The sequence below is a fragment of the Notolepis coatsorum genome, assembly GCF_963971535.1.
Source record: "Notolepis coatsorum genome assembly, chromosome: 17".
In the NCBI taxonomy this organism is placed as follows: Eukaryota; Metazoa; Chordata; class Actinopteri; order Aulopiformes; family Paralepididae; genus Notolepis; species Notolepis coatsorum.
Window position 1 is genome coordinate 18,197,027 of NC_140181.1, and position 27,567 is coordinate 18,224,593.

The following is a 27,567-nucleotide window of genomic DNA, read 5'->3' on the forward strand; positions in this document are numbered from 1 at the left end:
TCACGTGTTCCCTCCGGTACACGAGGAGGCAGCCTGTCACATCTTTTCGCCTGCCAGCGTGGACTCTCATTGGCGAGGTGTAACGTGTGGGAGGCTCACACTACCCCCGCCATTTCCTCTGTCTGCTGTGCAGGCGTCCCCAACCGACCTGTAGGAGTCACTGTCCACAACGTCCAGATTACCACCCATCGACTTCCACCCGCTAATTCTGCCAATTGAGTTAGTATGACGGCCGGCCCAAGCCGGAGGCAACACCGACAGCCGGAGTCGAACCCGGTGTCTCTTGCGTTGGTGACGAGCACAATGTCCGCTGCGCCACCCAGCCGCCCACTGTGTCACCTCTTCTTACATTTAGTCATTTAGTTGAACGCTTTTATCCACAGCGATTTACAAGTTGTGTACAACAAGTCAGCAGGAAGGACTGACACCAGGCATTGGTATGACGCTGATACCAAGCTAAAACAGGGCATCAGTATCAGGAGACTTTCCCCAATAGTAAAATCCCAAAGACATTTAGATTTTCTGCATTTAATACTTTTTTTTAATCGTTCTAATCTCTTCTGCTGTGTAGACCACATGCTTCCTCCAATAACACATATTGAGTCAGTCGTCAGGCGCTTATTTTCATCCGACAGCGAGGAGTTCCACTGGGAGAGTTAGGCTTTGTGTCCACCGGGGACGTTTTTTTTCAAGGCGGACCACTTTGAAAAGCAAAAATATGCATGCTCAGAGTGTTTTCCCGAGTCTCGCGACTGCCGCGGCTCCGCCACTTGCTCGATGTTGATTGGGTGGTCAAAAAAAGTTACCTTGATGAGCGCCGCTCCTCTCCAAAAGTTGAACTAGTTTCAACTTTAGGCGCTGGGAGCGCTCCGCCCAAAAACGCTGGCCGCCGAGAGCGCTAAAACGCGTGGCGCTAGGAAAAGGAGCGCGCCTGTCGCGTCTGTAGCATAGAAATGAATGACAGAAAGGAGCTGACAACTAAACGTCCCCGGTCGACACAGGCCCTAACGTGCGCAGAGGTTCACGCTGTCTCAAAATACTTCCCAAAGGTCAGTGAATACCACAACCACTACACCAGAGGAAGCTCAACAAATCATGTTAAACCCAGATTCGGCTCAAACAAGGGACTAAACACGTTTCGCAATTATGCCACAACAATGTGGAACGCCCTACCCAAAGCTGTAAAGGAATGTGAATCCCTGCCCACATTCAAAACCGCTCTTAAAGAGCACCTACGGGAGGCTGCAATTCGAAACTGGCCACCGTAAATGCCCAAAACCCCCACCACCTCCTAATAGACAGTCTCCTCCCCACCGCATGTATATATTCCCTCCCCGCCGTATGTATATTTCCCTCCCACCCACCCACCCCCTCCTAATGTACAGTCCCCTCCCCATCATATGTATATACTCTGTCAGGATCTAGGGGTAACAGTACTGTATATTTGAATACCGTTATGTCACAAATGTATCAGTACTAAATACCTATATGTCCCTATGCCATAAATGTCATGTATGTTGTGTATGTCATAAATGTCTATATGAATTGAAAATGGGGGACCCTGATGGAAACAAGACAAACGTCTTTCTCAGGTCTGCATCCCCTTAACAATTGTATGTATTGAGCCGTACTGTATTGTACCCATTCTGCAATCTGTTAAATAAAGTTTTCATTCATTCATTCATTCATCCCCCAGATCCCCTCCCTGCTGAACAGACGCCCTGGCCGACCAGTAGAGGTCGCTATTGTAACGACCAGGACTCACACCCCACCGGGTTGTTCCCTCCCGCGAACACCGACAATAGGGACGACTGACAAAGCCGGGGGTACCGCTGACAGTGTGTACCTGACTCAAACCCTGACGCTCTTCTGCATTTTTTGACACAGAAAGATGTTACGATGTCTCTAAAATGGAGAAAATGGGTTCCATTTGGTACTCTGTATCGGATGATAATTCAAAGTTTCATACTAAAAGTCTAGGCTATATGCTGTGGAACAAGTGGCATTGGTGCATCCCTACTGTCATTTGTCATGTGGTTTTAGTCAAGATGTCTGCTAACTAGGAATAGAAGGAATGAAGAAAAGCAAGACATTAACCTGTTGGCTCTGAGGAGTGAACACCTGTGATGACAACCCAGGCAGCAGTGCTGTAGTGGATGAAGAGTGAGAGCAGGGGTGTCGTTTTGGTATGGCAAGGTATGGCACTCGCCATACCTTGGCAAATTAATTTTTCTTTTTAAATATATATATATTATTTGTTTTTTTATAATACATTTTTTTTATGTTGATTTAGAATTCGAATGTCAATATTATGAACGAAGCTTCAAACTATTCGGTACAGCCCTAGCATGTTTTGATATTGTCAATTATCTCACTTTTACTAGGTGACTTTTACTGTGACTAACTGAAATATGCCCAAAAAAAAGGAAAATGGACATACAGACGTTTTTTAATCAAAGGGCAGCAGAGACAAGTGATACAGGGACACAGGTAAGGTCTTACAATGGCTTAGTGATTATAACAGTGCAGTTCAGCATTCAGTAACCCATACTTTTTGTGAATGTGTTTTTGATACTACATTCTTTTGAACACACACCTCAAACCCGTACCTAAGGAAAATTGGCTCAATTGCAAGAAAAATAATAGACAGTTATGATATTACATCATTTGATTTGAATTGTGGTATCAATAATTTGATATTGCATCATTTGTATGCAAAATATTGTGGTTCCCTGCTTTAGTCTGTTGACACATTTCTATACTAAAAATGCTTGTGTATCCTGTGTCATACCTAAATGTCATATAAGTTAATTGTAGTCCTGGACTATTTGCTCTATCCTTAGAACCTTTAGCACAGTATATAAGACAATCCCAATCCATAGAGCCGATCTCAATTAGGGGCACACAGCATCATATTAGTTTATATGCGGACGACGTAATATTGTTCATGCAAAACCCTACCACCTCACTACCTCATCTTCTCAAGCTAATAAACGATTTTGGCAATCTATCGGGATTTGATTTGATTTGATTTGAAATCTTTATTTCGAACATGCAATGAATACAAACAAACAATAACAAAAGCAAAACACAACTCAATCTACATGTTCGAAAAGGAGTAGGAAGAAGTATACACTTATTTAATCCTACCCCTTTTCCACTACTCAAATGAGTGTACTATTTTAAAACATAAAAAAGAAAAGAAAAAATATATATATATACAAAACAAAAAAACAAAAACTATATATGTAAAACATGAAAGAAATCAAATAAAAATGTAAACACCCGTGAATATCAAGTCCCTTCCTCATCCCTGTACATTGTGAACATCATTTCCTTATACATCAGTTTGAATTGTCTCATGTTTGGACATTTCTTTAGCACCACATTTAGACTGTTCCACAGTTTCACTCCACATATCGAGATGCAGTGTCTTCTCATGGTAGTGCGTACATTTAGCACTTTTACCGTCACTTACTTACATCTTCGTATGAAGCCCTTCCCCTAGACTCAGTTTGGAGGATGGATATACCAGACCTGGAAGTAGATTTTGATTTAGGATAAACTGGCCAAAATCGGCCTTCCTTCCACTGAATGTCACTGTGAAAGCTACCATCCTTCCAGGAAATATATGTAGCAGCCTGAATATTCTACTAAGTATTCAGAAGTGCTAACTAACTGTTACTTTCCCTGTGTGTGTATAAAGTGTGATAAACAGTGTTCCTTTTGATATCTTGCCCTGTCTAATAACGAGGTGAGGTGCTACTCTTCTCCGGCTTCAGTATGGATCACTAACAATAACATTGAAGCACCATTCTCCCTTTCTGGAGTGGTCCTAGAGTGGGATCAGTGGCGGTTGCCAGCAGGGGGCAGAGTGGCAGTGGTGGCAGGTGGAGCGGAGGAGAGAGGGAAGCAACGAGGAAGAGGGAATTACCTGGGGGCGAGAGGACCAGGAAGCTCTCTTCGGCAGTGAACTCGACCGTGAACAGTCGCAGCGGGCGTGTGCTCTGGAAGAGCCCCGTTGCAGAAGTTATGTGGAAGAGCCCCGTTGGAGAGCGACGGGTGATAAGAAGTACTTGCTAGTTGACGTGTTATCCTAGAAGTACCAGCGATAGTGTGTGAGTAAGCGATACAGAACGAAGGACTAACGTCCATAGTTAACGGGACTAACGTCTATAGTTAACGGGTTATAGGAGTAAGTGTGCGGTGTATTAGCATGCTGCTAATGGCTCCGTCTGACTCCAGTAGACTACTGGGCGTGCGGCGCTGAAGACCGGTGGTACAGTCAGCCACGTTGCGTTAGTAGTACAACCGATATAGCAGGAGGGTGCATCCAGACCCAAAGTTTAGCTGTGTTTAGGGTAGCCAACAGTATTAGCTCGTGCGACAGCAGCAAACAACAGCCAGCAGTGCACGTCTCCCCGACGTCGCAGAGGACGCCTCTTCCCACCAGCAGAGGTCGCCATCACAGCACGCTCCTCCAGTTCACCACTGCCCATGCTGTGCTCGCGGGATCGCCCGACGCCATCTTGTCACCTGGACGAGAGGTGATAAGAGTGGGTCCGCCATCTTGGCTAAGTACGAACGGTACCTCGTGTATCCACATCAACGTCCATTCAAGTGAACGCTGACAACCAGTGTCTAAGGGGTACCCCAAACAATATAAGCCGGCTTTAGTGTAGGTTTTATTTTGGTAACGTGGGCCCACATTTGCCTGGTTTCTTTTGTATTTTTATTATTATTCTTGTTGTTTGAATTCCCAATGTTTCTCTACTTTATGCCTGGGTCTCCCCTAGTACAAGCGGGGTGTTATTAATGTATTGAGCACACGGTGCCTATGGTGGGAATAGCGTTCCCCTACATTATCAGTGAGAGCACCCGGTGCCATTCATGAATAAGTGCTATCTGAATAAATCTGAAGTACAACCTGTAACTGATAACCTGCCCAGGCTTAAATACAAAGTAGATATAATTGGGAGCACTGTGTGTGTGTCTGTTTCTTCCATTTGCTAACCTAACCCCTGGGTAAATAATGTGACTGCATAATTATTTAACCCTTACACCCCATTCACAGAATAGCATTTGAAGGGTCTATACAGGTGGTCAAGGAAGGGTACTGCTTACAGGGAAGCCCAATAATACTATTGAACTGACAGTCACCGGGTGTGGGAGGGCTGTCGGAGGTACTGGGGGAAGTGAGAGTGTGTGGGGAGCTACTGCTGACCACCTTGGAAGGCGATGGAGACCAGAGTACCATTCCCCAGGTTAGTAAATCCTGGACCCCATCCACTCCTGGTGCAAGCCCTCCAGAACGATGTTCCGGGCCAAAGACGGGGGTACATATAGATCCAATTCTATAGTATCCTGCTACCCAGTGGCTGTGTACTACTACTCCCACAAGCAGGGATAATCCACCCTTCTACATATACAAATGGTAGAACACTTTAGATGTCTTGGAGTTGAAATATTCCCCACTATATGCCAAACAGTGAAGTATAATTATACAGGAATCCAAGAAAGGATCACAAATGACTTTGACAGGTGGTCAAAACATAAAAACTCAGTACAGGCCAGAGTATCAATAGTTAAAATGGATGTTTTACCCAGAATCAACTTCTTCAGCTCAATGCTACCGTTACACCCCCCCCCCCCCCCCCCCCCCCCCTGCTGGCTACTGGAAAAAATTACACTCCGCCGCATATACATTTATTTGGAACAACAAACCTCCACGAATTAAAAGATCCACCGCACAGAGAAACAAAGCCGACGGAGGTTTAGCATTTCCAGACTTCTACCACTATTTTAAAGCGTACTCTTTAAGACCACTGATCACCTGGTTTGATTCTCAAGCATCTGTATCCTGGAGAACATTAGAAGAAAACATTGTGGCACCACATAGACTGCAGGATGTAGTATACACCAACCTATCAATTAAGCAATGCAACTTGAAATTTGGCCCTCTTATTACACATGTGATCCGGATATGGCGTGAAACACAATTTCTTTTTACTAACCAACATAAATGGCATAAACACTCTCCCATATTTAATAACAATACACTCCTTATTGCACAACAACCTATCAGATTTCCCAAATGGGAAAAGAATGGCATACATACATTGGGAGATATCTTCAACGAATGGGGTTTCTGTAGCTATCAAGATATATTTAACAAATTTAACCTCACCCGTTCCACATATTATTTCTACAGACAATTATTAGCATGCTTGAAGGCTCATGGAGTCCCATTAAAGACACCACTAGAGTACCACAGATATCACAAGTTCTTTTATGAAAGGGAGACATCGAGAGGATTTGTCACGGACTTTTACCGTCACTTACTTACATCTTCGTATGAAGCCCTTCCCCTAGACTCAGTTTGGAGGATGGATATACCAGACCTGGAAGTAGATTTTGATTGGGCTGAGGTCTGGGAAAACGTTCGGCTATCGTCACGTAACCCGGATCATCAACAGATTAATCTTAATTTTATTCATAGGATTTACCTAACTCCTATTCGATTGAACCGTATGGGGCTTAAACAAGACTCTCGATGTTCCTTATGTACAAACGGTGATGATGGTACATTTATGCATATGTATTGGGAATGTCCGCCTGTTAAGATATTTTGGGAAGAAATAACCACACTATTATCAGGATTTTTGTATTTGACAATACCTGTAATGCCTTCTGTATTGCTGCTGAATGATGTCTCTCAGGTATCACACTCTGTACACATAAAGAGGCTAATCTTGTCCGGTACTACGGCTGCCAAAAAGCTAATAGCATCACGCTGGATTCAACCTGATAAAATGTGCCGGAGGGTATGGATTCTTACATATCTTGATGTGATTTACCTGGAGATATCTACCGCACGAATTCTAGGTATTAATGAAGCCAGCATAGAAATCTGGTTAGGGGTGGTGGAGAGGATAAAACATTATATGAACTATTAATCCTTGGTATCAAACGGAATAATGGATGTATTCAAGGGGGGTCCGGTGGGGGGGGGGGGGGGGGAACGAGTAAGAGCATGTATGTGTTTTATAGTGGATTTCTACTGTAAAGGTTTGTATGTCATGTCAAAAAATTAAAATAAAAAAACATTTGTTCAAAAAAATATATAAGTGAATTGTATAGAAACAACTCACCAAAAGTTACTATTGCACAACTGATTTGACAAAAAAAAAAAAACCTTCACCCCCCTCCCTCCTCGCCATACCTTGGCTTTTACTGAAATGACTCCACTGAGTGAGAGTGTCAATGATGTGAGCACAAAAAGAAACAGGACACCATATTTCCTAAACATCCTACTAGCTACTCACTCAGCTTGTGTTCAGTATTTAACCCTTTCACTGTCACACGACAGAAGGTTGGCCCTTTAATCACACAACCGACGGCGATGCTCCATCATTAGCATCATTAGCTCCGCGGAAAGGGTTAATAAACATATCCATGGAGTTACACCCGGTCCTACAGCCCAGTACAGTATTGTAAAGGTGTAACGCCCAGGTGATACATTACCTGTGGGAGTCATCGTTTCTTCTTCCAGAGTCAGCAGCAGATCCACAGGCTGAGCGACGGGACTCCCCATCTCAGAATCTGTTGCCATGGGCGACTGCATCTCTATGGTGGTCTCCCTTGGCGACAGGCTGCACCCCCCTGAAGGTCGTAGGTAGCGCTCAAAGTGGAACCAAACACCCTTTATAAAATACAAGAGGTCAACTTGTTTATAATTAAGGAGCTACACGTTACAATAAGTTAGCTTTTAGCCAGTGTGATGAGAAACAGAGGGGACCTGTAACAATCCATCAATTTACACCCATCTGTTAAACAGCTCATTTTGACTACCTAGTGTCATTGTGTCTAAAGGGATACTCCACCCAAAAACGAGTTGTCATTTTCTTTCTTTTTTTTTATACTTAAATTTTTATTTCCAGTTTTTTGCTTTACAAACAAAACATCCACATACAATAATACAATTGGCGGTCAAAATTATAAACGACAGTACAATAGAATTCGATAGATAAGAACTAAAAGATATAGCTGATATTAGAAAAATTAATATCGAAATCGAATGACAAGTTGACCTAAAATAAATTCACTAAAGGGGAAAAGGAAAAAACACAGCTAAACAAAAACAAAGAAAAGAGAGAAACAATAAATAAATACAAAAAAATACAGAAAAAAATACAGAAAAAAGTGACATGGGTTCTTTGGTACCTTCATAGTTTATTTTCGTTTCGTTTTTTCTTCTTGTCTCCTTTTCACTCTCCTGTGATGTCGTTTCTTTTTCAAACTTCTCGTCTTGTAGCCTCAGCCTATATGTGATTCTCTCCATTTCCTGTATCCCACCCACTATCTCCCCACCCATTGTTCCCTCGTCGGTGCTTCTACTCTATACCACATTTTCGTCAGTGCTTTCTTGGCTGCTACTAGTAATATCTTAATCAAGTATATATCTTTCCCCTGCATTCCTTCCTGTGTTAAGTTCCCTAAATACAATACTGTCTGGGGTATTTCATATCCTACTATTTCATTTATTATCCCTCCTATCTCTTCCCAATAGTTCTTTATTATCTGACATCCCCAGAATATGTGTGTGTGGTTTGCTATTTCCTGTCCACATTTTCTCCAGCATGGTTTCTGTGTTGGTGTATAGTTGCCCTGTATTTCTGGTGTTATAAAAAATCGAATTATGTTTTTCCACCCAAACTCCCTCCATATCCTTGACCCTGTGGTTGTGTGTTGTATCTTACATATGTTATACCATTCTTCTTCTGTTATCTCCGTTTCTAATTCCTTCTCCCACTTTTCCTTTATATATTTGGTTGTGATGTCCTTGCTGTCCATTATTGCCCGATATAGTGCTGATATCCCCCCCCTTCCTTCCTTCGTATGCTTTCACCATTATCTTAATTATCCCATTCTGATCTTTGTCTTTGTCTAGTTTTATTTCCTTGTTGTAGTAGTCCCTAATCTGTAAATATCTAACGTGGTCGCTATTCTCTAGTCCGAATCTTTCTTTCAATTTTTGTAGAGTCTGGATCTCCCCTCCTTCTGTTATTGTACATATTGCTGTAATGCCCCCCCTCTCCCATCTTTTGAACCCATGATCTTCTTTCCCTGGTTTAAATTTGTTGTCGTGCGTTATCCATCTCAGTATCTTGGTTTCTTTTTCTAGCTTGTATTTCTTTACTATCTTGTTCCATATATTTATAGTGAATTTGGTAATTGGGTCTATTAGTTGTTCCTTTCTTCTGTATAGCTCCCTGTCTCCTATTAGTGCCTGCACTTTGAGTCCCTCATTTTTTGTTTCTATGTCTTTCCATTTGGCTTCATAGTTCTCGTTGCACCAACATGTTACTATTATCAGCTGTGCTGCGTAGTAGTAATCTTCTAAACTAGGTATTGCCATTCCTCCTTTCTCCTTTTGTAATTGTAGAGTCACATATCTTATCCTTGGCCTTTCCCCCCCCCCCCCATATGAATCTTGATATCTGTTTATTCCATTCCCTGAACTGGCTTTGTGGTATTAATATAGGTAGAGCTTGAAATAGGTATAGTAACCTTGGTAATATATTCATCTTTATCATTTCGATCCTTGAGCTAAAGTCTAGAGGCATTACTGTCCATCTTTCTAGGTCTTGTTTGATTTTCTGATTAATCTGTGTATAGTTTGCATCGTATAGTCCCTCCACCTCTCTTGTAATATTCACTCCTAGGTATCTGATCCTGTCCATATCCCATTTAATCTTGTATTTGTCTTTGATCTCTGTCGTTGGGGTGTAGTTCAATGTTAAGGTCTGTGTCTTTGTTACGTTAAGTCTATATCCTGAGTAATATCCATATTCTGTCAGTAAGTCCATCAGTGTCGGGAAGCTTGTGTCTGGTTGTCTCATATATATTATCACATCATCTGCGAACAGTCCTAATTTATGTTCTGTTCCCCTTATCTCCACCCCTTTGATGTCCCCGGTCTGTCTAATTAGTTGAGCCAGTGGTTCGATGAATATATCGAAGAGCGTCGGCGAAAGACAACAGCCCTGTCTTGTAGCCCTCTCTAGTTTGATCCGGTCCGTCAGGTTGCCATTTACTTTAATCCTTGCCGTTGGTTCTTGATATAATGCCCTAATTGTTTTCATCACGTTTTTGTCTAGTCCAAATTTCTCTAATACTTTATATAGGAATATCCAGCTTACACTGTCGAATGCTTTTTCTGCATCCAGGCTAACTAGTACTGCACTTCCTCCTTTTTTTTGTATCTCCTCTACTATCTGCACTGTCTTTCTTATGTTGTCCTGTGTTTTTCTTCCTTTAATGAATCCGGTCTGGTCTTCGTCTATAATATCTGGCATAAATGTCTCAAATCTTTTGGCTATTATCGATGTATACATCTTGTAATCTACATTAAGTATGGACACTGGTCTGAAGCTACTACATAGTTCCTTATCCTTCCCTTCCTTTGGAATCGTAGTAATTATGGCTTCTTTCCATGAGGGTGGCATTGTTCCTTTTTTCATTGTGTGTCTAAATGCTGCCTCTAATATGGGCCTCAGTTCCTGTCTAAATGTTTTGTAAAATTCCGAAGGGAATCCGTCGCTACCTGGTGACTTATTGTTCTTTGCTTTACTGATCGCATTTCCCACTTCCTGTTCTGTTATCTCTGCATTTAATATTTTGTTCTGTTCCTTTCCTATCGATGGTAAATCTAATTTTTCTAATGTCTAGTGTGTGTGTTTCTCTCCATATATCCGTGATTCCTAATTCTGTCATTTGTATTTTCATATATTTGCTAATGTGTGTTCTCCATCTCTTTGTGCTTGTCGTGTCCATGTCGTAATTCAATACTACGTTGAAGTCTCCTGTACAGATTAAAACGCCTTCCCCTTCCATTGCTATAATATCAAAGATTGTTTCAAATAGGTATTTCTCACTGTCTGGGGGTGCATATATATTCATTAATGTTACCATTTGGCCTTCCATTTTCCCCTTGGCCATTACATATCTCCCCTCTTTATCTCTCACTTCTTTAATCAATTCAAACTTCACTGCATTCTTAATCAATATAGCTACTCCTCTCCTAAGGTTCTGTTTAAAAGAACTATAAAATATATTCTCGTATCCGAATCTCTTCAGTTTTTCATGTTCTTGTTGTATTAGATGAGTTTCTTGTAGAAAAATAACCTGAGCCTCCTCTTTTCTAAGCTTCGTCATCACCTTACTCCTTTTGATTGGATTATTCATTCCATTAACATTCAGCGACATCATCTTAATACTTTTAATTTGTGTCATCTTTCCATTCGAAATGATCTCCCGTTCTACCCATGTCACATAAAATAATATTTGTAGTTGTAGCCACTGCTAACTCTACTCGACTTACATTCAAAGAACTATAATAAACATTTACAACATTCACAAAGTTTGACAATTCCATGGTGTCAGAGGTATTTATTTTCTTTCCTCTATCCCCTGCTGGGGGGTGGGGAGAAAAGGCTCTCCTATTGAGAGGGCTCCCCCTAGTGGCTAAAAAAGAAAGCTCACCATGTAAGTCCAGCATTGTCTGTGTGCTGCCCTGTCCTTGAGCTCCCGGTAATATGATTTTTTTTTTTTTTTTTTTTTTTTTTTTTTTTTAATATTTATATATATATATACATACATACACACATATATATATATATACATATATATACATACACATATACACACACACAATCTGTCCAACGTGTGTTTTTCTCTCTGTCAGTCATTTTCAGAGACATAGAATCAGTCATTTTTATGTCCACATTAATTTGTACTGTGTATCACATGCCTTCTCTCTGTTTAAGTTTTATCTTTTTTTTTTTTTTTATGTTTACAATTACTCTTATTCTATGTTGTGTGTATTTCTATGCATCTTTCACATTTAGTCATGGTCTTAGTCAAATGTTTTTGTTTTGTTTTGTACTTATCTTTCCTTTTGAAGTATCGTGGTCCGGTCCCTCGCGCTCTCCCTGTGCTTCTCTCCGATGTCCCTCTGTCACTCTCCTCAGCTGCTCTGTCTCGAATCATCTCCAATCCCCATCTTTCATCCGTCCTCCTCTTCTTGACTCTGTTCCACCTGCGCATCTTCTCCAGTCTCTCCATCGGGGTGGGTGTATATGTGGGTTTTCCCCCCTCTCTTCGTCCCGGCGTCCTCTCTCCATCCCGATGTATGTCCCTCGCTGCCTCTTGTACGTTGCTGTAGGTTTTGGTGCCTTCCTGCCAGTACACTTTCAGAGCGGTCATCGGTGATTGGAACCGAATCCCTTTTTCTTTTAGAATCTTTTTTATTTCCACGTAATTTTCTTTCACCGAGGTAAGAAGGCTGGGATTCACAGCATCTTCCACTCCCTCGTCACTTCCCGCTTAGATTACTGCAACTCCCTTCTCTTTGGTCTCCCCCACAAACTCCTCCATAAACTCCAACTGGTCCAGAACGCTGCTGCCCGTATAATAACCAGAACCCCTGTCATCAGTCACATCACCCCCGTCCTACGCCAACTACACTGGCTTCCCATTAAACACTGCATTGATTACTAGCCCCTTACGTGACTGCGATGTGCAAGCCTGGGGCTTTAGCCTGCGGTCACTAAAGCCCCAGGCTTGCACATCGCAGTCACGTAAGGGGCTAATTGATTACAAGATCCTCCTCCATACATTCAAGGCCATCCACAACCTCGCCCCTCCATACCTGTCCGACCTCCTCCACATCAACATTCCCACTCGGTCCCTCAGGTCTGCCTCCTCCATCAACCTGACCGTCCCCCCAGCCCGTCTGTCCACCATGGGGTCAAGAGCCTTCAGCTGCTCTGCCCCCCGCCTCTGGAACTCCCTCCCCCCCGACATCAGGAACATTGACTCCATCATCCCATTTAAAACCCACCTCAAAACCCACCTGTTTAGGCAGGCGTATGTCTGATTTTTTTTTTAATTGATGGTATTTTATTGTTTTATTTATTGTATTAATTGATTGTATTTATATTTTTTTAATTAATTGTGATTGTTAATTAACTGTTTTTAATTGTTGTACGGTGACCTTGAGTGTCCTGAAAGGCGCCTTATAAATAAAATGCATTATTATTATTATTATTATTATGAATGAAATACTGCACAAGCTTTATCCTGCTGGCTTATTAACATGGCCTGCATTATTGACCTTTATCAAATTATACAGGCTATTCTATACTTATTATCACAAAGTCTTACGGTCCTGGGCCTTGTTACACCATATCTTGTATCTCTTCACCATCAAAAAGAACCAAACCTCTATATATTTTATCAGTATTTTCCCTTAGTGCTTGTGTACAGCATGACAGTCGATCCATAAATCCATAATTCATTGATGTTCACATGTCTGCGCTGGAATCCGGTCCAAGACTCTTGGTGGTTGTCAAAGTGGGGTCTGGGGATCCTCAGGGGTTCTTCAGGTGGTTTCAAGGGCACTCGCATTTTAATTCACAAACATTTGATTCTCTAGAAGTTAGCAGTGGTGGAAGTACACAATTGCTTTACTTGAGTAAAAGTAGAAATACCCAGATAAATTATTACTCTGGTAAAAGTAAAAAAGTATTTGCTATTGGATGTAGGTGCATTCTACGTGATACAAGTTTGCTTGTTTATTTATTTTTTACCCTGAGCCATGGCCATATTACCGCAGGTGTGATAAGACTTTCAACTCGACTGACTTTAACACCAATGACCAGTGACTCGACACTCTCCCTGCCTGAGCCCAAAATGTAAAAAAGATTATGCCATAAAAAGTGTAAAGAGATCCAACTTAATTTCCCTGACTACAGTTCCACTTTGGACCAATACATCAGCAGCCAATCAAGTCACGTGAGCAGAGAAGCAAGTTGTGTGTTGGTGCGGAATCATCTACATTTAATACCATTACTGTGTTGGGTTGACATTTGTGAAACGGCATTGTTTGTAAAGAACCCATTAAGACTCGTTTAGGATTTTGAATCCTACGTTTCTATGGTCCCATATTACACAATGGCTACCCATATTGTAACAGTCACAAATGTGCCTATATTTAGTTGCAGTGCCATGTTTAGTCACTAAGTGGCGCTCCATTGTTTGTACATGATGTAGCTACAGGTTTTTGATTTAAGGAAGTGAGTTACTGGCTCAAGTTAAATCAAATTACACCTGTTGCTACATCAGGTACAAATGGAGCGCCACTTAGTGACTAAACATGGCACTGCAACTAAATAATAACACAAAAATATAATAGGCACATTTGTGACCGTTACAATAGTAACTGTAATTAACATTCGGATACAGTAGTGCAGCAGAGGCTACCAGTTCAGTCTAAATGGAAAAATGTATTCAGCATTTCATGTTGGAAAGTACCTTCAAGTGGGACCCATTTTGGGTTCCAATACGGTTTAGGAAAACAAACCGTCTCTAAACGGGGCAATTTCCAGTATGAACGTGTGAAATGTCATGACCCCGGGAAGATGAGAACTATTGACTGAACTATTGCAATGCTTCTAGGTAGCAAATAAATAGTTAGAATTAGAATAGAATATAATCTCTTCATTGATGAGTATATTTTACATGTCATCTGCTTTCAACCCATCCTAACTATTCGGGAGCAGTTGGGGGTTAAGATGCAGACAAAGACGTTTGTTCTGTTTACATCAGGGTCCCCCATTTTCAATTCAGTGACATTTATGACATACACAACATACATGACATCAGGGCATTATGGCATAGGGACACATGACATACAGGTATATAGTATACTGTTACATTTGTGACATATACGATATGCAAATATACAGTACTGTTACCCATAGATCCTAACAGAAAATATATACAGTACATATGATGGGGAGGAGACTGACTGTACATTAGGAGGGGGTGGGTGGGTGGTTGGGTGGGAGAAAATATATAAGGAGAGGAGACTGTCTATTAGGAGGGGGTCGGGGGCTGACCCCGCCCACCCGGGTCTTGTTTACATCAGGGTCCCCCATTTTCAATTCATCATAAGTAAGTAAGTTCAAATACAATGTGAAACGACATTTTAGAGGCGGCAGTTTTAAACACAAAGTTTAAAAGTTTGTTTTTGTTTTCTGTATTTAGTTTTTTTTTTTTTTTTTTTCACTTTCTTCTTACCACTTCATCCTCCACAGGGAGCCGCGCACGTGATCGAATATGATTGGACAACAGGCATTTAGGGCGTGGCTTTGCGATAGGTCAATTGGACAGCACCTTGCTTCCTTTTTTTTTTATCTAACTAATTGTTCCCCCCCCCCCCCCCCCTATATTTTTATCTACCCTTTCTTTTATATAGCTTCTCTCTCCTTGTACAGTGTCCTTGAGTCTGAGAAAGGCGCTTCTCTCTTCAAATTATTATTATTATTATTATTATTATTATTATTATTATTATTATTATTATTATTATTATTATTATTATTATTATTATTATACGTTATGCAAGCACGCGCCTAGTCTCCACGCTCCACCTCGACACAGTCACCACCAGAGGGCGCTGGTCACCACCACACCCACACGACGCAATACTGGCCTCAGAGTCACTCGGCAGCATTCTGGTCAGATGTCATGCTAGCTAGCTTTCCCCACTAACTCAATAGTGATATAGATACAATTTAAATAAAAATAGGCAATGTTTCAAGACAGAACTGCGTGGTTTTCAAACAGTGTGCCACAAGGACGTATCAACTGTTGGCGTAAGTAGCTTTATATAATAATTATAATACAAGGGTCAGTATTAGCTGTTCGATTATAATCAACGTTAGCTAGCATTAGCTAATTAACATTAGCTACACTTTCAACACAAAATGTAATGCATTAACATTACTTGTCCAAGGGTTGTGATTTATTTAGCCTTTAACCATTGGAAAACATTGACGGATTTTAGCTGCATCACTATGTTTTTGAGACAGACAAGGTTACAATACCAGGTGCAATTATATATATATATATATATATATATATATATATTTTTTTTTCATCAAATGGTATAATGGGTGTAGAGGATTACAACACTCAAAGTAAATTACACAACCAATTAAATTAAAGGAGATCTTAATTTATGTATACATATATAGGCTAGCTATACACTTTGATTAATGTAAGCAACAACATACACAAGGTCACACAAGTGCCAATTATACTATCTGCTACAAAAATACAGTTCCTCCATCACCTCATTGCGCATACTGCATAAACTATTGCAAACTTGCCTCTTAGAAAATAAATCAGCTAATTAGGGCTTACATTTATTTAGCTATATGAGCAAATCACTTGGCTAGAAAATGTGTGTTCTCTACAGTATGTTTCCATTCTGGCAAGCAGTGAGGAAAGATTAATATTGACAGCAACTCTCAGTTCACTTTGCTCCATGCCACATAGTACAATGGCACCTTGGCATAATGTGAACATTCCAATAACCAGTGTTCTGGGGTGAGATAGAGCACTAAATACCTATATGTCCCTATGCCATAAATGTCATGTATGTTATGTATGTCATAAATGTCTATATGAATTGAAAATGGGGGACCCTGATGGAAACAAGACAAACGTCTTTCTCAGGTCTGCATCCCCTTAACAATTGTATGTATTGAGCCGTACTGTATTGTACCCATTCTGCAATCTGTTAAATAAAGTTTTCATTCATTCATTCATTCATTCATTCATTCACTCGTCTGGTAACCAGAGGTTCCCGGGCAGCGTGTCCAAGTGTCCTTGAGCAAGACACTCTTAACCCCTAATTGCTCCCGATGAGCAGGTTGGCACCTTGCATGGTTGCCTTCGCCGTCAGTGTGTGAGTGAATGGGTAAAATTAATGTGAGGAACCAATTGTAAAGCACTTTGGATAAAAGCGCTATATAAATGCAGCCATTTACCATTCTATGATTTTGTACCTTTTGAATAGTAGCTAGGCTACTCCAAAGAAACTAAAATCACTCCAACACTAAACGAGAGGTACACAGCCAAAGTGATCAATAACACCCACCCACCCCAACCCTTTATAAGAAATTAGTTAGTTAGTCTTTGTGATTCCGGTATATCTCCTTTTAGTATCTGAAGGTGGAGTCGTTGCCAGTTGGAAGACAGCAGACTACCTTTTCAGCGAGGATGCTACATGCCCTGACACTCAAAGGTGAGCATGTATATATATGTAATGTATGTATATATTTTCTGTTAGGATCTCTGGGTAACTTAACTACTGTATATTTGCATATCGTATATGTCACAAATGTAACAGTACTATATAAATACCTGTATGTCATAAATGTCATGATGTCATCGTCATGTATGTCATAAATGTCACTATGAATTGAAAATGGGGGACCCTGATGTAAACAAGACAAACGTCTTTCTCTGGTCTGCATCCCCTTAACAATTGTGTGTATTGAGCTGTACTGTATTGTACCCATTCTGCAATCTGTTGAATAAAGTTTTCATTCATTCATTCATTCATTCATTCATTCATTCATTCATTCATTCATGGATACCTGCTGAAGTCATTGGCAGTGGTGTGCTGACCATGGAATTCCGATTGCAATTGATCGTCATAAGAAGCCACCATGGCACCGGATACAGTTGTTTATTAAGCAACGGTGAACTGTTTGTAAAATACAGGTGGATGGAGAAAAACTTGAACAAGTGAAGGAGTACATGTACCTTGGAAGCTGGATCAGTGAAGGTGGAAGAGCTAACATGGACATTAAGAGAAGAACCGGAATTGCAAAGGGCGCATTCTGGAACCATAAAGAATTATTGAGAAGAAACATAAGTTGGAAAACGAAGACCAGGATTTTGGAAACGTATGTTATGTCAGTCTTTTCATACGGAGCAGAAGCATGGACGCTGAATGAAGAGGCAAAGAGGATGATAGACTCTTTTGAAATGTGGACACTGAGGAAGATGCTGAAGATAACATGGAAGGATAAGATCAAGAATGAGGAGGTACTGAGAAGAGCGGATATGCAAGGGGGACAGCTGCTGGAGAGGTTGAAAAAGAGAAAGATGGAGTTGTGCGGGCATGTTCTGAGAGGATCCAGCGGGGAGATGTTCAAGAAGGTGGTGATGGGGAAGGTGGATGGAAAGAGAGGAAGTGGAAGACCAAGAAGAGGCTGGGTAGACGATGTCTGTGATTGGAGTGGAGTGAGAGGCGGAGTCACGGAGTTGGAGAGAAGAAGTGGGGACAGAATGGGTTGGAGAGTGATAGGCAACCTTCGGAACGAAGAAGCCACCTAATGATGATGATGATGATATTAGATCCCTATTGGATCAAAGCCTGACAGTGAGTTCACCCTGCATCGCTTTGCTCTCTCAAATCGACAGCTTTGGTTCATTTTGGGGATGTGTTGGTAAAGTCAACAATGAATGTTATATCCTTCAGTGTTCGCTCTACATTCATCCTGCAGGAAGATTACAACCACTACTAGAGAAAATGGGAAATTTAACAAAACAGCCTAATTATGTTTCCTAGAATAATAATTAAATAAATAATGGATTTAATAATTAAAGGGGCAGGAGATTGTGTGGAGGAAATGTAATAATCAGCCATAAAACTGACATCACCCGATGGAGAGCAGACTTGTAGTGAAGTGCAGACACTATTTCTTCAACATTTTACGAGTTGGGTCTACTACAGTTGAAGATAGATGAGGAAATTACTAACCGTACCAAACTCAAGTGCTTCAAAGAGAGAAAAGGCTAGAAAAATTGGACAACAAGCGTTTTTTTTATTGTCTAAATACAATGACTATTTGTTATTACATAAGATCCTGTTTTAATGAGTGTGCTTGTAGACTGAGGCAGAATATTGAGCAGGTTTCAGCGGTCCTGACCTTGGTGGGAGGTTCATTTCCCCCACGCAGGGCCAGGACATAGCCTGCTTCGGTTTGATGGGCCCGGGTGCAGTTACTGTCAAAACTAAATTAATGAGTGCAGTCAATGGTTGTTGACAGTCACGTGTCTTCCTCACAACAGAATGACAGATCTCAATCTCTACTAGTAGTAAAACTGAGACCAAAATGGGAACAGAGATGGAACCAAAACCTAAATTGTCCCCAATCCCCACTCCAACAAACAATTACAGAGACACAATCATATGAATCCTTCCCCTACAGCCCTTTATGATACTATAAGTATTGCATTTTACATTTACAGGATATTTGAGAGTAAAGATTATCTTGGGAACAAGGTGACGGTGTTTCACAGCTTGTGTCTAGCTGCTTGTGAGAAGCACCGGAGTGTGACGTCTGTGAGTATTGGCCGCTATGTGCTGCCCCCTGCCTGTGTTCAGGATGGTAAGCAATCCAATGATTATTTATTATTAATCACACAAAATCACAAAAACAGGTTTTTAGGTATTATAAAATATTACACAAGTATCATGTATCGTTTTAGAAGTCCGAAAAGTGTCTGGAAGGTTCTTCATTTGGGATCAAGAAGATGCTCAACCAATTGGGCAGGTAGGTACTAGACATGGCAACGACCATCAATGAAATGCCAATTCAGACACACGGGAAGATCACTTGAATTGCCTTCGTTTAATATGTTGGATGGCATTGTGTTTTTACAGGGTTCACGTGAGAGATTAAGTAAGCAGACAGAAGATATTCTCTCTCCTGAAACAGAAGCCATGAGCCACAGGTATGTTACAGTTGGTTTCCTACTACTTTCTCCTTATAGTGGTGCATAGACATACGTTTATTACAGTTGTCTGGTAATCGGAAGGTTCCCGGTTTGATTCTCGCTCCTCCCGGCAGTGTCCTTGAGCAAGACACTTAACCCCTAATTGCGCCCGATGTGCAGGTTGGCACCTTGCATGGTTGCCTCCGCCGTGAATGTGTGAACAAATGTTATCTTGCAATGCTGTGATAGTGTGCTAGTGATGCCCAATTTCCTGCGGAGATTGATAAAGTATCTATCTATCTAAACTGGTACTCTCTATTTGACAGCTTTGAACAATCTGACACAGGTTCTTCAGAAAACAAAGCCACTCTGTGTTGTCAAGTACGGGATTATCCAGTCAATAACATGGTTACAGGTAAATCATGCACTCTTTGCCATGTTTTATATGAAATATGTACAGTAGGAGAAGGCATTTTTAGAAGGACAAATCAATCCACATTTGGGGGAAGATCATGTAGAATAATCTGTTTTATTTTGATGTTCATCATTATTGGCTTACAATGAGAAGTCTAATAATGTATCAAAATGAAAAAAAAATTCAATTAACATTCAGAAATAGTTTTGAGAGAAATCTCTCAATATTAACTTTTTATCATTACTTTAGACAAAATGATGGATCTTAATTCATAATATGGGCATAATACAATAACATAAATAGACAATAAATTATAGTTATTGTTGGTATATTGCCCAGTCCTACCAGGACGATTAATATTAAACATACAATAATACTTTTCTGACCGTATTTTTCACATTTTCAAAACCTCTTATGACCGACCACCTGCTATAAGGTCTTGTTGAGTCATGGTATCCTACTCAATAAACCCGGCCCCACCAGCAGCCAGTCTGTTGTTATTCCATCATTTATTGTCATTTATCATTTATTATTTGTGGTCAAAACCCGGCCCGTGCTTTAGCTCTGCCTTTCTTTATAAACCTATGAAGTTTTTTTTTTTTTTTTTTTAGCAAATCTCTTCATTAAATGAATATTGTGCTGTCAGAACAGTTATGTTTGTAGGTGAAGCATTTACCCATATTGTATTTTTTTCAGTGAATCTCTTATAAGATTGTGTATTTAAAATGATCGGTTTGGCTCCTTGCTGCCCTCTAGTGGTTGGAAAATAATTATTGCAGCTTTAAAGAATATGAAACAGGCATGTACAATTCTCCAAGATGCCGTGTATAGTCTTAAATTGCAGCTGTGAGCTTTTCCTGTTGATTTATCTGTTCTAGGGTATATCAGCATAGATCAACTGAGGAGATATTCAGGCAAACTGTGTGATTTCCGCCCTGGACATATGGGATGCTCTGTCTATCAGGCTCCTTGCTACTGACGAGGCAGGAGTTTGTGAAGATGAAAACATGTATTTGAGAAGAATAAGTGGCCATCAAAACACTCTAGCTGGAGATATTGCGTTGTCCAATGTTGTGTTTGTTTTGCCATTGTATTTATCTGCATTTCTTGATTTTATGTGCAGATGTATACATTAAACTAAAGTTAATAAATGTAACATTTTGACAGACAACTTGTTTCATTTTCTCTTTATTTAAAACATTATCACTGATGTGGCATGATGTATTACAGTAGTTATATTTGTTTAAATTAAGTCCAGTCCATGGGGGGGGGAGATACATGTATATTACTGACATAGAAATACATATACTGTCATAGAACACATGTTATTTCAGTGATGAAGTGATAAGTCAAGTTCAGTCAGTCCAGTAAATCCTAAGATTAATGTTATCCTTCAATAATACTATATCATTGAACTTAATACGCAATGCCTGGAAACAACTAAACTAACTATGGTTATTGCTCAGCAATGGTTGTAAGTTTGTTATTAATATAATTGGAGCACAGAAATGATATGAATCTCACTTATAACTGCTGAAGTGATTTGGGAACCTGCTTGAAATAGTCATTTCTGTCCAAATTAACCCTTTCACTACCATTGATTGATTGATTGAAAATGTTATTAACAGATTGCAGAATGGGTACAATACAGTAATTGTTAAGGGGATGCAGACCAGAGAAAGACTTTCGTCTTGTTTACATCAGGGTCCCCCATTTTCAATTCATCATAAATCAGAAGGTTAACCTTTCATAGTGTGTTAGTGAAAGGGTTAATAAACACCAACGTTCACACTTTGTCAATAGCCTCCAGCTGCAACCGCGGAGCGAGCCCCTCACTAGTCGCTGTGGCAGCCACAGAGAGCGGAAGTTACGCTAGGCGTCACATTCTATACTGATTTAACACAATAACCTGTCCTGTATTGTGTTTTGGAAACAAATGCAAATTTAAAAGATATGGAAACAAGGTTCATCAATTCAGATGTTATATGGAAAGATATGGAAACACAAGGTTCATCAATTCAGATGTTTAATGTCTGCTGTCTGGAAAGATATGGAAACAAGGTTCATCAATTCAGATGTTTACATGCCCCATGTACCCTTTTTCTCAACATGCATGCAAATTGATTGATTGTACCATGTATTACACAACTTACTAAATAAATATACAGTATTTTCAAAACAGAAGTTATGCCGTCTGGGTGCCAGGGTGGCGCACCACGTACAGCGCTGCGGTGCAACACGGCCGTCCCAGGTTCGATTCCGGACCCGGCGACATTTGCCGAATGTCTTCCCCCGTCTATCTCCCATACTTCCTCTCTCTCTCTCTCTCTCTCTACCGGACTGCCTTGTTCATTGAAACAGTCATTTGTCAATGTACATATTGTTATTACACATTTATTATATTCTCCCACATTCCTGGTCAAGAATACTTTCAGCCTTATAGGTTTTGCATACAGTCAGGCAGTTCTCATACAATAACAGTGTGGGATGAGTTGTGCTCACACCCACGTTTATACAATACGATGGAATACACGGTTTGCATACAGACAAAACTGTAAAACACAGTCTGTTAAGTAGTTCTCATGGGGGAAACACACTCACAGAGTGTGATTAAGACAGTTCAGTCTCAGTGGGTAGAGGACCACAGAGTAAGTACAATCTGAGACCTACAACACAGTATCATAGTCTGATCTGTACATCTGCTACATTGTCCCTGTAAACACTCAACTGTAGTATAACTGCTTCTGTGAATGCTAAATTGTGATAGAAATGTATATTAATGGCAAATCCATACAAAGACTAGCTGTTTATTGTTAAAACTGAGCAGCAGAAAGAAATTGCAGCATGGGATGATATGATAAGATAAGTTTTCTCAACATGCAATTTACTCGATCGGTGTATGTAATGATTTCTCTGTCTGAAATCCTGCAGTTGACATTCAGAGGGAGTGCAATGGTGAATCCTGGCTCACTGATCTGCACCCGGAATGAGGGCGCGAGTAGCCCCTTTCGTGACTGATGCACCGAGTGAATAAATACAGTCCTTTATCCCACCATGTAAAATTCCTACAATTAAGTCTGTCTCGCTTTTCTCTCCATCAAAACGCTTCTCGTACAAGTATCGCAGAGAAATTGCGTCAAAGGTACTCACAGTTGCACGAGGGTTTCGGACAGACAAACGCTAGGGTTTGAAAGCTCTGCGTTGCTAATAAACATTTAAAATATTTTTTATAAACTGGTCAATACTGCTCAAAACAGGCTTTATTTCAGTCTTTGGCTGCCTGATGCGCCTGCGCTGTGATCAGCAGTGTTGACCAGTTTATAAAAATTATTTAAAATGTTTATTAACAACGCAGAGCTTTCAAACCCTAGCGTTTGTCTCAGTGGCGGCTGGTGCTACGTATAGTAGGAAGGGCACGCGGGGGCATTTCCCCCTTCGTAGATTTAAAAAAAAAAAAAAAAAAATCAGTTGTGCAATAGTCAATTTTGGTGCGTTTGCACTGTGCGTACTGCATTGTGTGGGAGAGAGAGAGAGTGTATGTGACAAATAAACCTCTTGAATCTTGCCATATTCAATCAGTTTCAGTAACTACAGAACAGTACATATTGTAATAGACTTACTTGTTGTTGTTTTGTGGTCCGGGCTTGAACTTTCCATGATAAAGTGTCCATATAAATCCATTTTGTTAGATCCAACACTGCAAGCACAAGCTAAGCTAACTCACGATCTGAAAATACTCCTGGCTCCTCCTCCAAACATTATTTTCTGTCTGACGACTGAGTACAGTGGCGCACTGAGCTTGCTTCGAGCGCTAGAAAACGCGCCCCCCAGACATCATATTTGAAGACCCTAATAGGCTACATTTATTTGATCCATTTACATTGGCTGCGACGATACGTTGGCTGCAGTGACGCATACGCAGTGCGCGTTAAGTCTATGCGCCCAGGCTTGGAGGTAGATGTCATCAGGAGTGACGTGAATCATGCACAAAACAATGATTTATATTTTATATTAGAGCTGCCGCGATTACCGCATTACCGCGGTATCGCTGTTACATCACGTCCACCGCAAGTGTAGGCTGAATACCGCATCACCGCTGTTTTTTTATAATAATAAATAAAGTTTCTCCTCTCGTTGGGCTTGCGGCTCTGCAGATATACCCTACTCCTCTATCGAGGTTCCAAGCGACCCTATTGGGTACCAGAAAAGTCACGTGAAACATTGCAGACCACTGATTGGTCAGAAGAGAGACGCGTCACACTTTGGAGCATCTTGCAGTGCTTTTACTTCCTGAATCTCAGCCATTGATCAGAGCTCAGTCACAACACGGCTAATAGTACGTTAGCTCCCACCGGAGACCGGAGTCCGGAGTCGATTACCGTCGCTCCTCAGGGAACGAGGCATAATGATTTTACTGCAACGAAATGTTATAATAAAAGCCCTTCGTTCTATACACTTGTCTGATTGAAAACTTTATTAACAGACCGCAGAATGGGTACAACTCGGCACACTCTGAGCAAAGAAAGGAACTAAGATATGAATTGAGTAACGCTTGCCTTGCTATGGTCCGGTAAATACGAACGTGTAACTATATAACGTCAATGCCACAAAACGAATGCCTTTGTAATCATAAGTAGTAACGTTATAATAATAATAATAATAATAATAATAATAATAAGAAAGGGTCGGGGGGGGTAACCGGCGGGCGCGCCGCTACCACACCTGCCCGCGACACAGAGGGGAGACTTCGAATCAGTGTTTCACTTTTAATAGCGAATGCGTGCATGCCGAATCCCAAACAATATTCATGCTGCAAAGTCATCCTCTAAAGATAGACATTTAGACTAGAGGCAGGCTATATGCTATAAAGAGTAGACTACAAAAAAAAATGCATTCACTTTTTTTTTTGTGTGTGCGGTAATACCGCGGCGGTAGGAAATATTTAGCAAATTTGTGCGGTAAGGAAAACATCAATACCGCGGCAGCTCTATTTTATATATTAACGTTATTGTGCATTTTAAACACAAACACTTAAAATGAGTAATTATTATTTATTTTAAACATGTTTATTGTCTAAATCCCAAACAAAATATTGGGCAACCAGGGGGGGCGGCGCCCGAGCGCCCTCTATGGACGAGCAGTCACTGGTTTGTCTGTCCGAAACCCTTGTGCAACTGTGAGTACCTTTGAAATTTCTCTGCGATACTTGGCGGCTAAGTGGCGCAGTGGGCAAGGCTCTCGCCACTAACGCAGGAGATGCTGAGTTCGAGCCCAGCTCTCTGCGTTGCTTCCGGCTTGGCTGGTCGTTCATACTAATACAATTGGCAGTATTAGGGGGTGGGAAAGCCGGTATGTATTCCACACTACTTGATCAGTGTATGTAATGATTGTACCATTGTATTCCACACTACTTGATCAGTGTATGTAATGGGGATTCATTTCCTTAACCTGTCATGTCTGAGGTGGGATACAAACAGGCGACTCTCTGAGGTGAGATTCGAACAGGATGGCACCCCTGGCCCCCCTTCACCCACAGAGAAGATTGGGCAGCAGGGGCATAATGTCCAAGGCGTCCCTCATCATTGCCCGCCACTCATGGGCAGGGGCTCTGAATCTCCCCTCGGGGATAAAGGATGAAGGTTTTCAATCATGTCCAAGGCGTCCCTCATCATTGCCCGCCACTCATGGGCAGGGGCTCTGAATCTCCCCTCGGGGATGAAGGTTTTCAATCATGTCCAAGGCGTCCCTCATCATTGCCCGCCACTCGTCGACACTCCTCCCGCCAACAACGGCGCAGAAGGGCACGCCTGCCACGCGAGTGTGGCCAGTGTCCAGCCTCTTGGGCTGACCACACTTGCGGCAGACGTACGGCTTGCGTTTACGGGGGGGCTCCACCACCACCAGGCCTGCTGCAGCAGCAGCCTCGGCGGCCTTCCTCTTCCGGAAGGCCGTGGTCCGGGGGAGTTTAACGAGGGGAGGAAGAGGTGGTGGTGGAGGGCCGGTAGAGGGGCCTGCCTGTGGGTCCTGAGGGGGGCGGGGCAGGATGGGCTGGAAGCACAGCCCCCTGGGTGGAGGGAGAGGCTGGGCGGAGGTGCTTGGAGCGGGCTTCTGCCGTGCAGAGAACCTGTAACACAAAGACGGAGCACAAACATGTGTTAGTTTTGAACTGGATCAAAACATATATCAGAGGAAGGATGTTTTATATTAGTCTAGGAGGCCATACATCAGAGAAACATGAGCCGCTACGGGGTTGGACAAGGGAGCCGCTTAGGTCCATTACTCTTTTCTCTCTATATGCTACCGCTCGGCGACATCATCGGAGAGTATGGTATAGATTTCCACAGCTATGCAGATGATACACAATTGTACATATCCGCTGAACCAAATGATGCAACAGCCAAAAACTCCATTACCAACTGCCTGTCGGCAATAAACAAATGGATGGATGAATGATAACTTTCTCAAATTGAATGAGGACAAAACTGAAGTCCTACTTGTTGGCCCCAAATCAAAAAGAGAGATGCTAACTAATTGAATTAAACCGGAGGTGACAAGTCTCAGTGTCATCCTGGACTCAGATTTGAACTTCAACGCCCATTTAAACAAAGTGATCAAAATAGCTTTCTTTCATCTCAGAAACATAACGAAGGTACGACCATTCATAAATTAAAATGATGGAGAAGCTAATTCATGCTTTTATATCTAGCCGACTAGACTACTACAATGCACTATTCACTGGTCTCCCCAAGAAAACTACTGAAAACTACTCCAGCTCATTCAAATCTCTGCAGCTAGACTACTAACTAATACCAAAAGGAGGGAACACATTAGTGCTGTCTTATAGCTATGGCTTCCTGTAACTTTTAGAATTGATTTGAAGGTGCTTCTCCTCACATACAAAGCTCTAAATGGACAAGGACCCAGCTATATTGCTGACTCTAATAAACTACACACCTGCCAGAACACTGCGATCATCAGATGCAGGTCTATTAGAGGTCACCAGAAAGAGTCCTAAGAAGATCGTTGATGCAGCCTTTGTAAACTACGCCCCAAAACTGTGGAACACGTTACCCAACAATATTAGGGAAGCCAATACATTAGACATTTTTAAAAGGCAGCTTAAAACCTCTGTACCAACGCATTTGACTAACTTTACACTATTATACTGCACTATTTCTCTGTGATTGACATTGCACTATTTCTCTGTTTTATTCCCCATGTTTTTATTCCCTTTTATTTTATATGTCAGAGGCTGGACCACCGTACTAGTCAATTACCGTTTTCCCACAGATAGGCGGGACGTTTTGGGACCGAGAGCAGGAAATGTGAAAGGCTTTACAGACCAAGTCTTGGTGTCTTTATTATTTATTATTTTTATTGCACTGCACTATTTTACTATTGCTTTTTATTACAGGTTAAAAACTGTCGGGTATTAAACTGTGTGGGTATCAAGCAAGAAAGACTGTCAGGCTTTAAAGCTGTGTAAGACCCAGGAGTGGGAGGTTCGAAGG

At 41.3% G+C, this 27,567-nt stretch overlaps 1 protein-coding gene across 1 annotated transcript; it reads left to right on the forward strand.

Annotated features, from left to right (window-relative positions):
• Positions 1–7,610: 7,610 nt before the first annotated feature.
• Positions 7,611–25,693, forward strand: terb2 (telomere repeat binding bouquet formation protein 2; the record flags this gene model as incomplete). The annotated part of the gene is made up of 4 exons (XM_084333360.1): positions 7,611–7,671; positions 17,074–17,155; positions 19,174–19,313; positions 25,593–25,693. The coding sequence occupies 4 exons, from the start codon at positions 7,611–7,613 to the stop codon at positions 25,691–25,693; spliced, it is 384 nt and encodes a 127-aa protein (XP_084189486.1).
• Between the last annotated feature and the right edge of the window lie 1,874 nt (positions 25,694–27,567).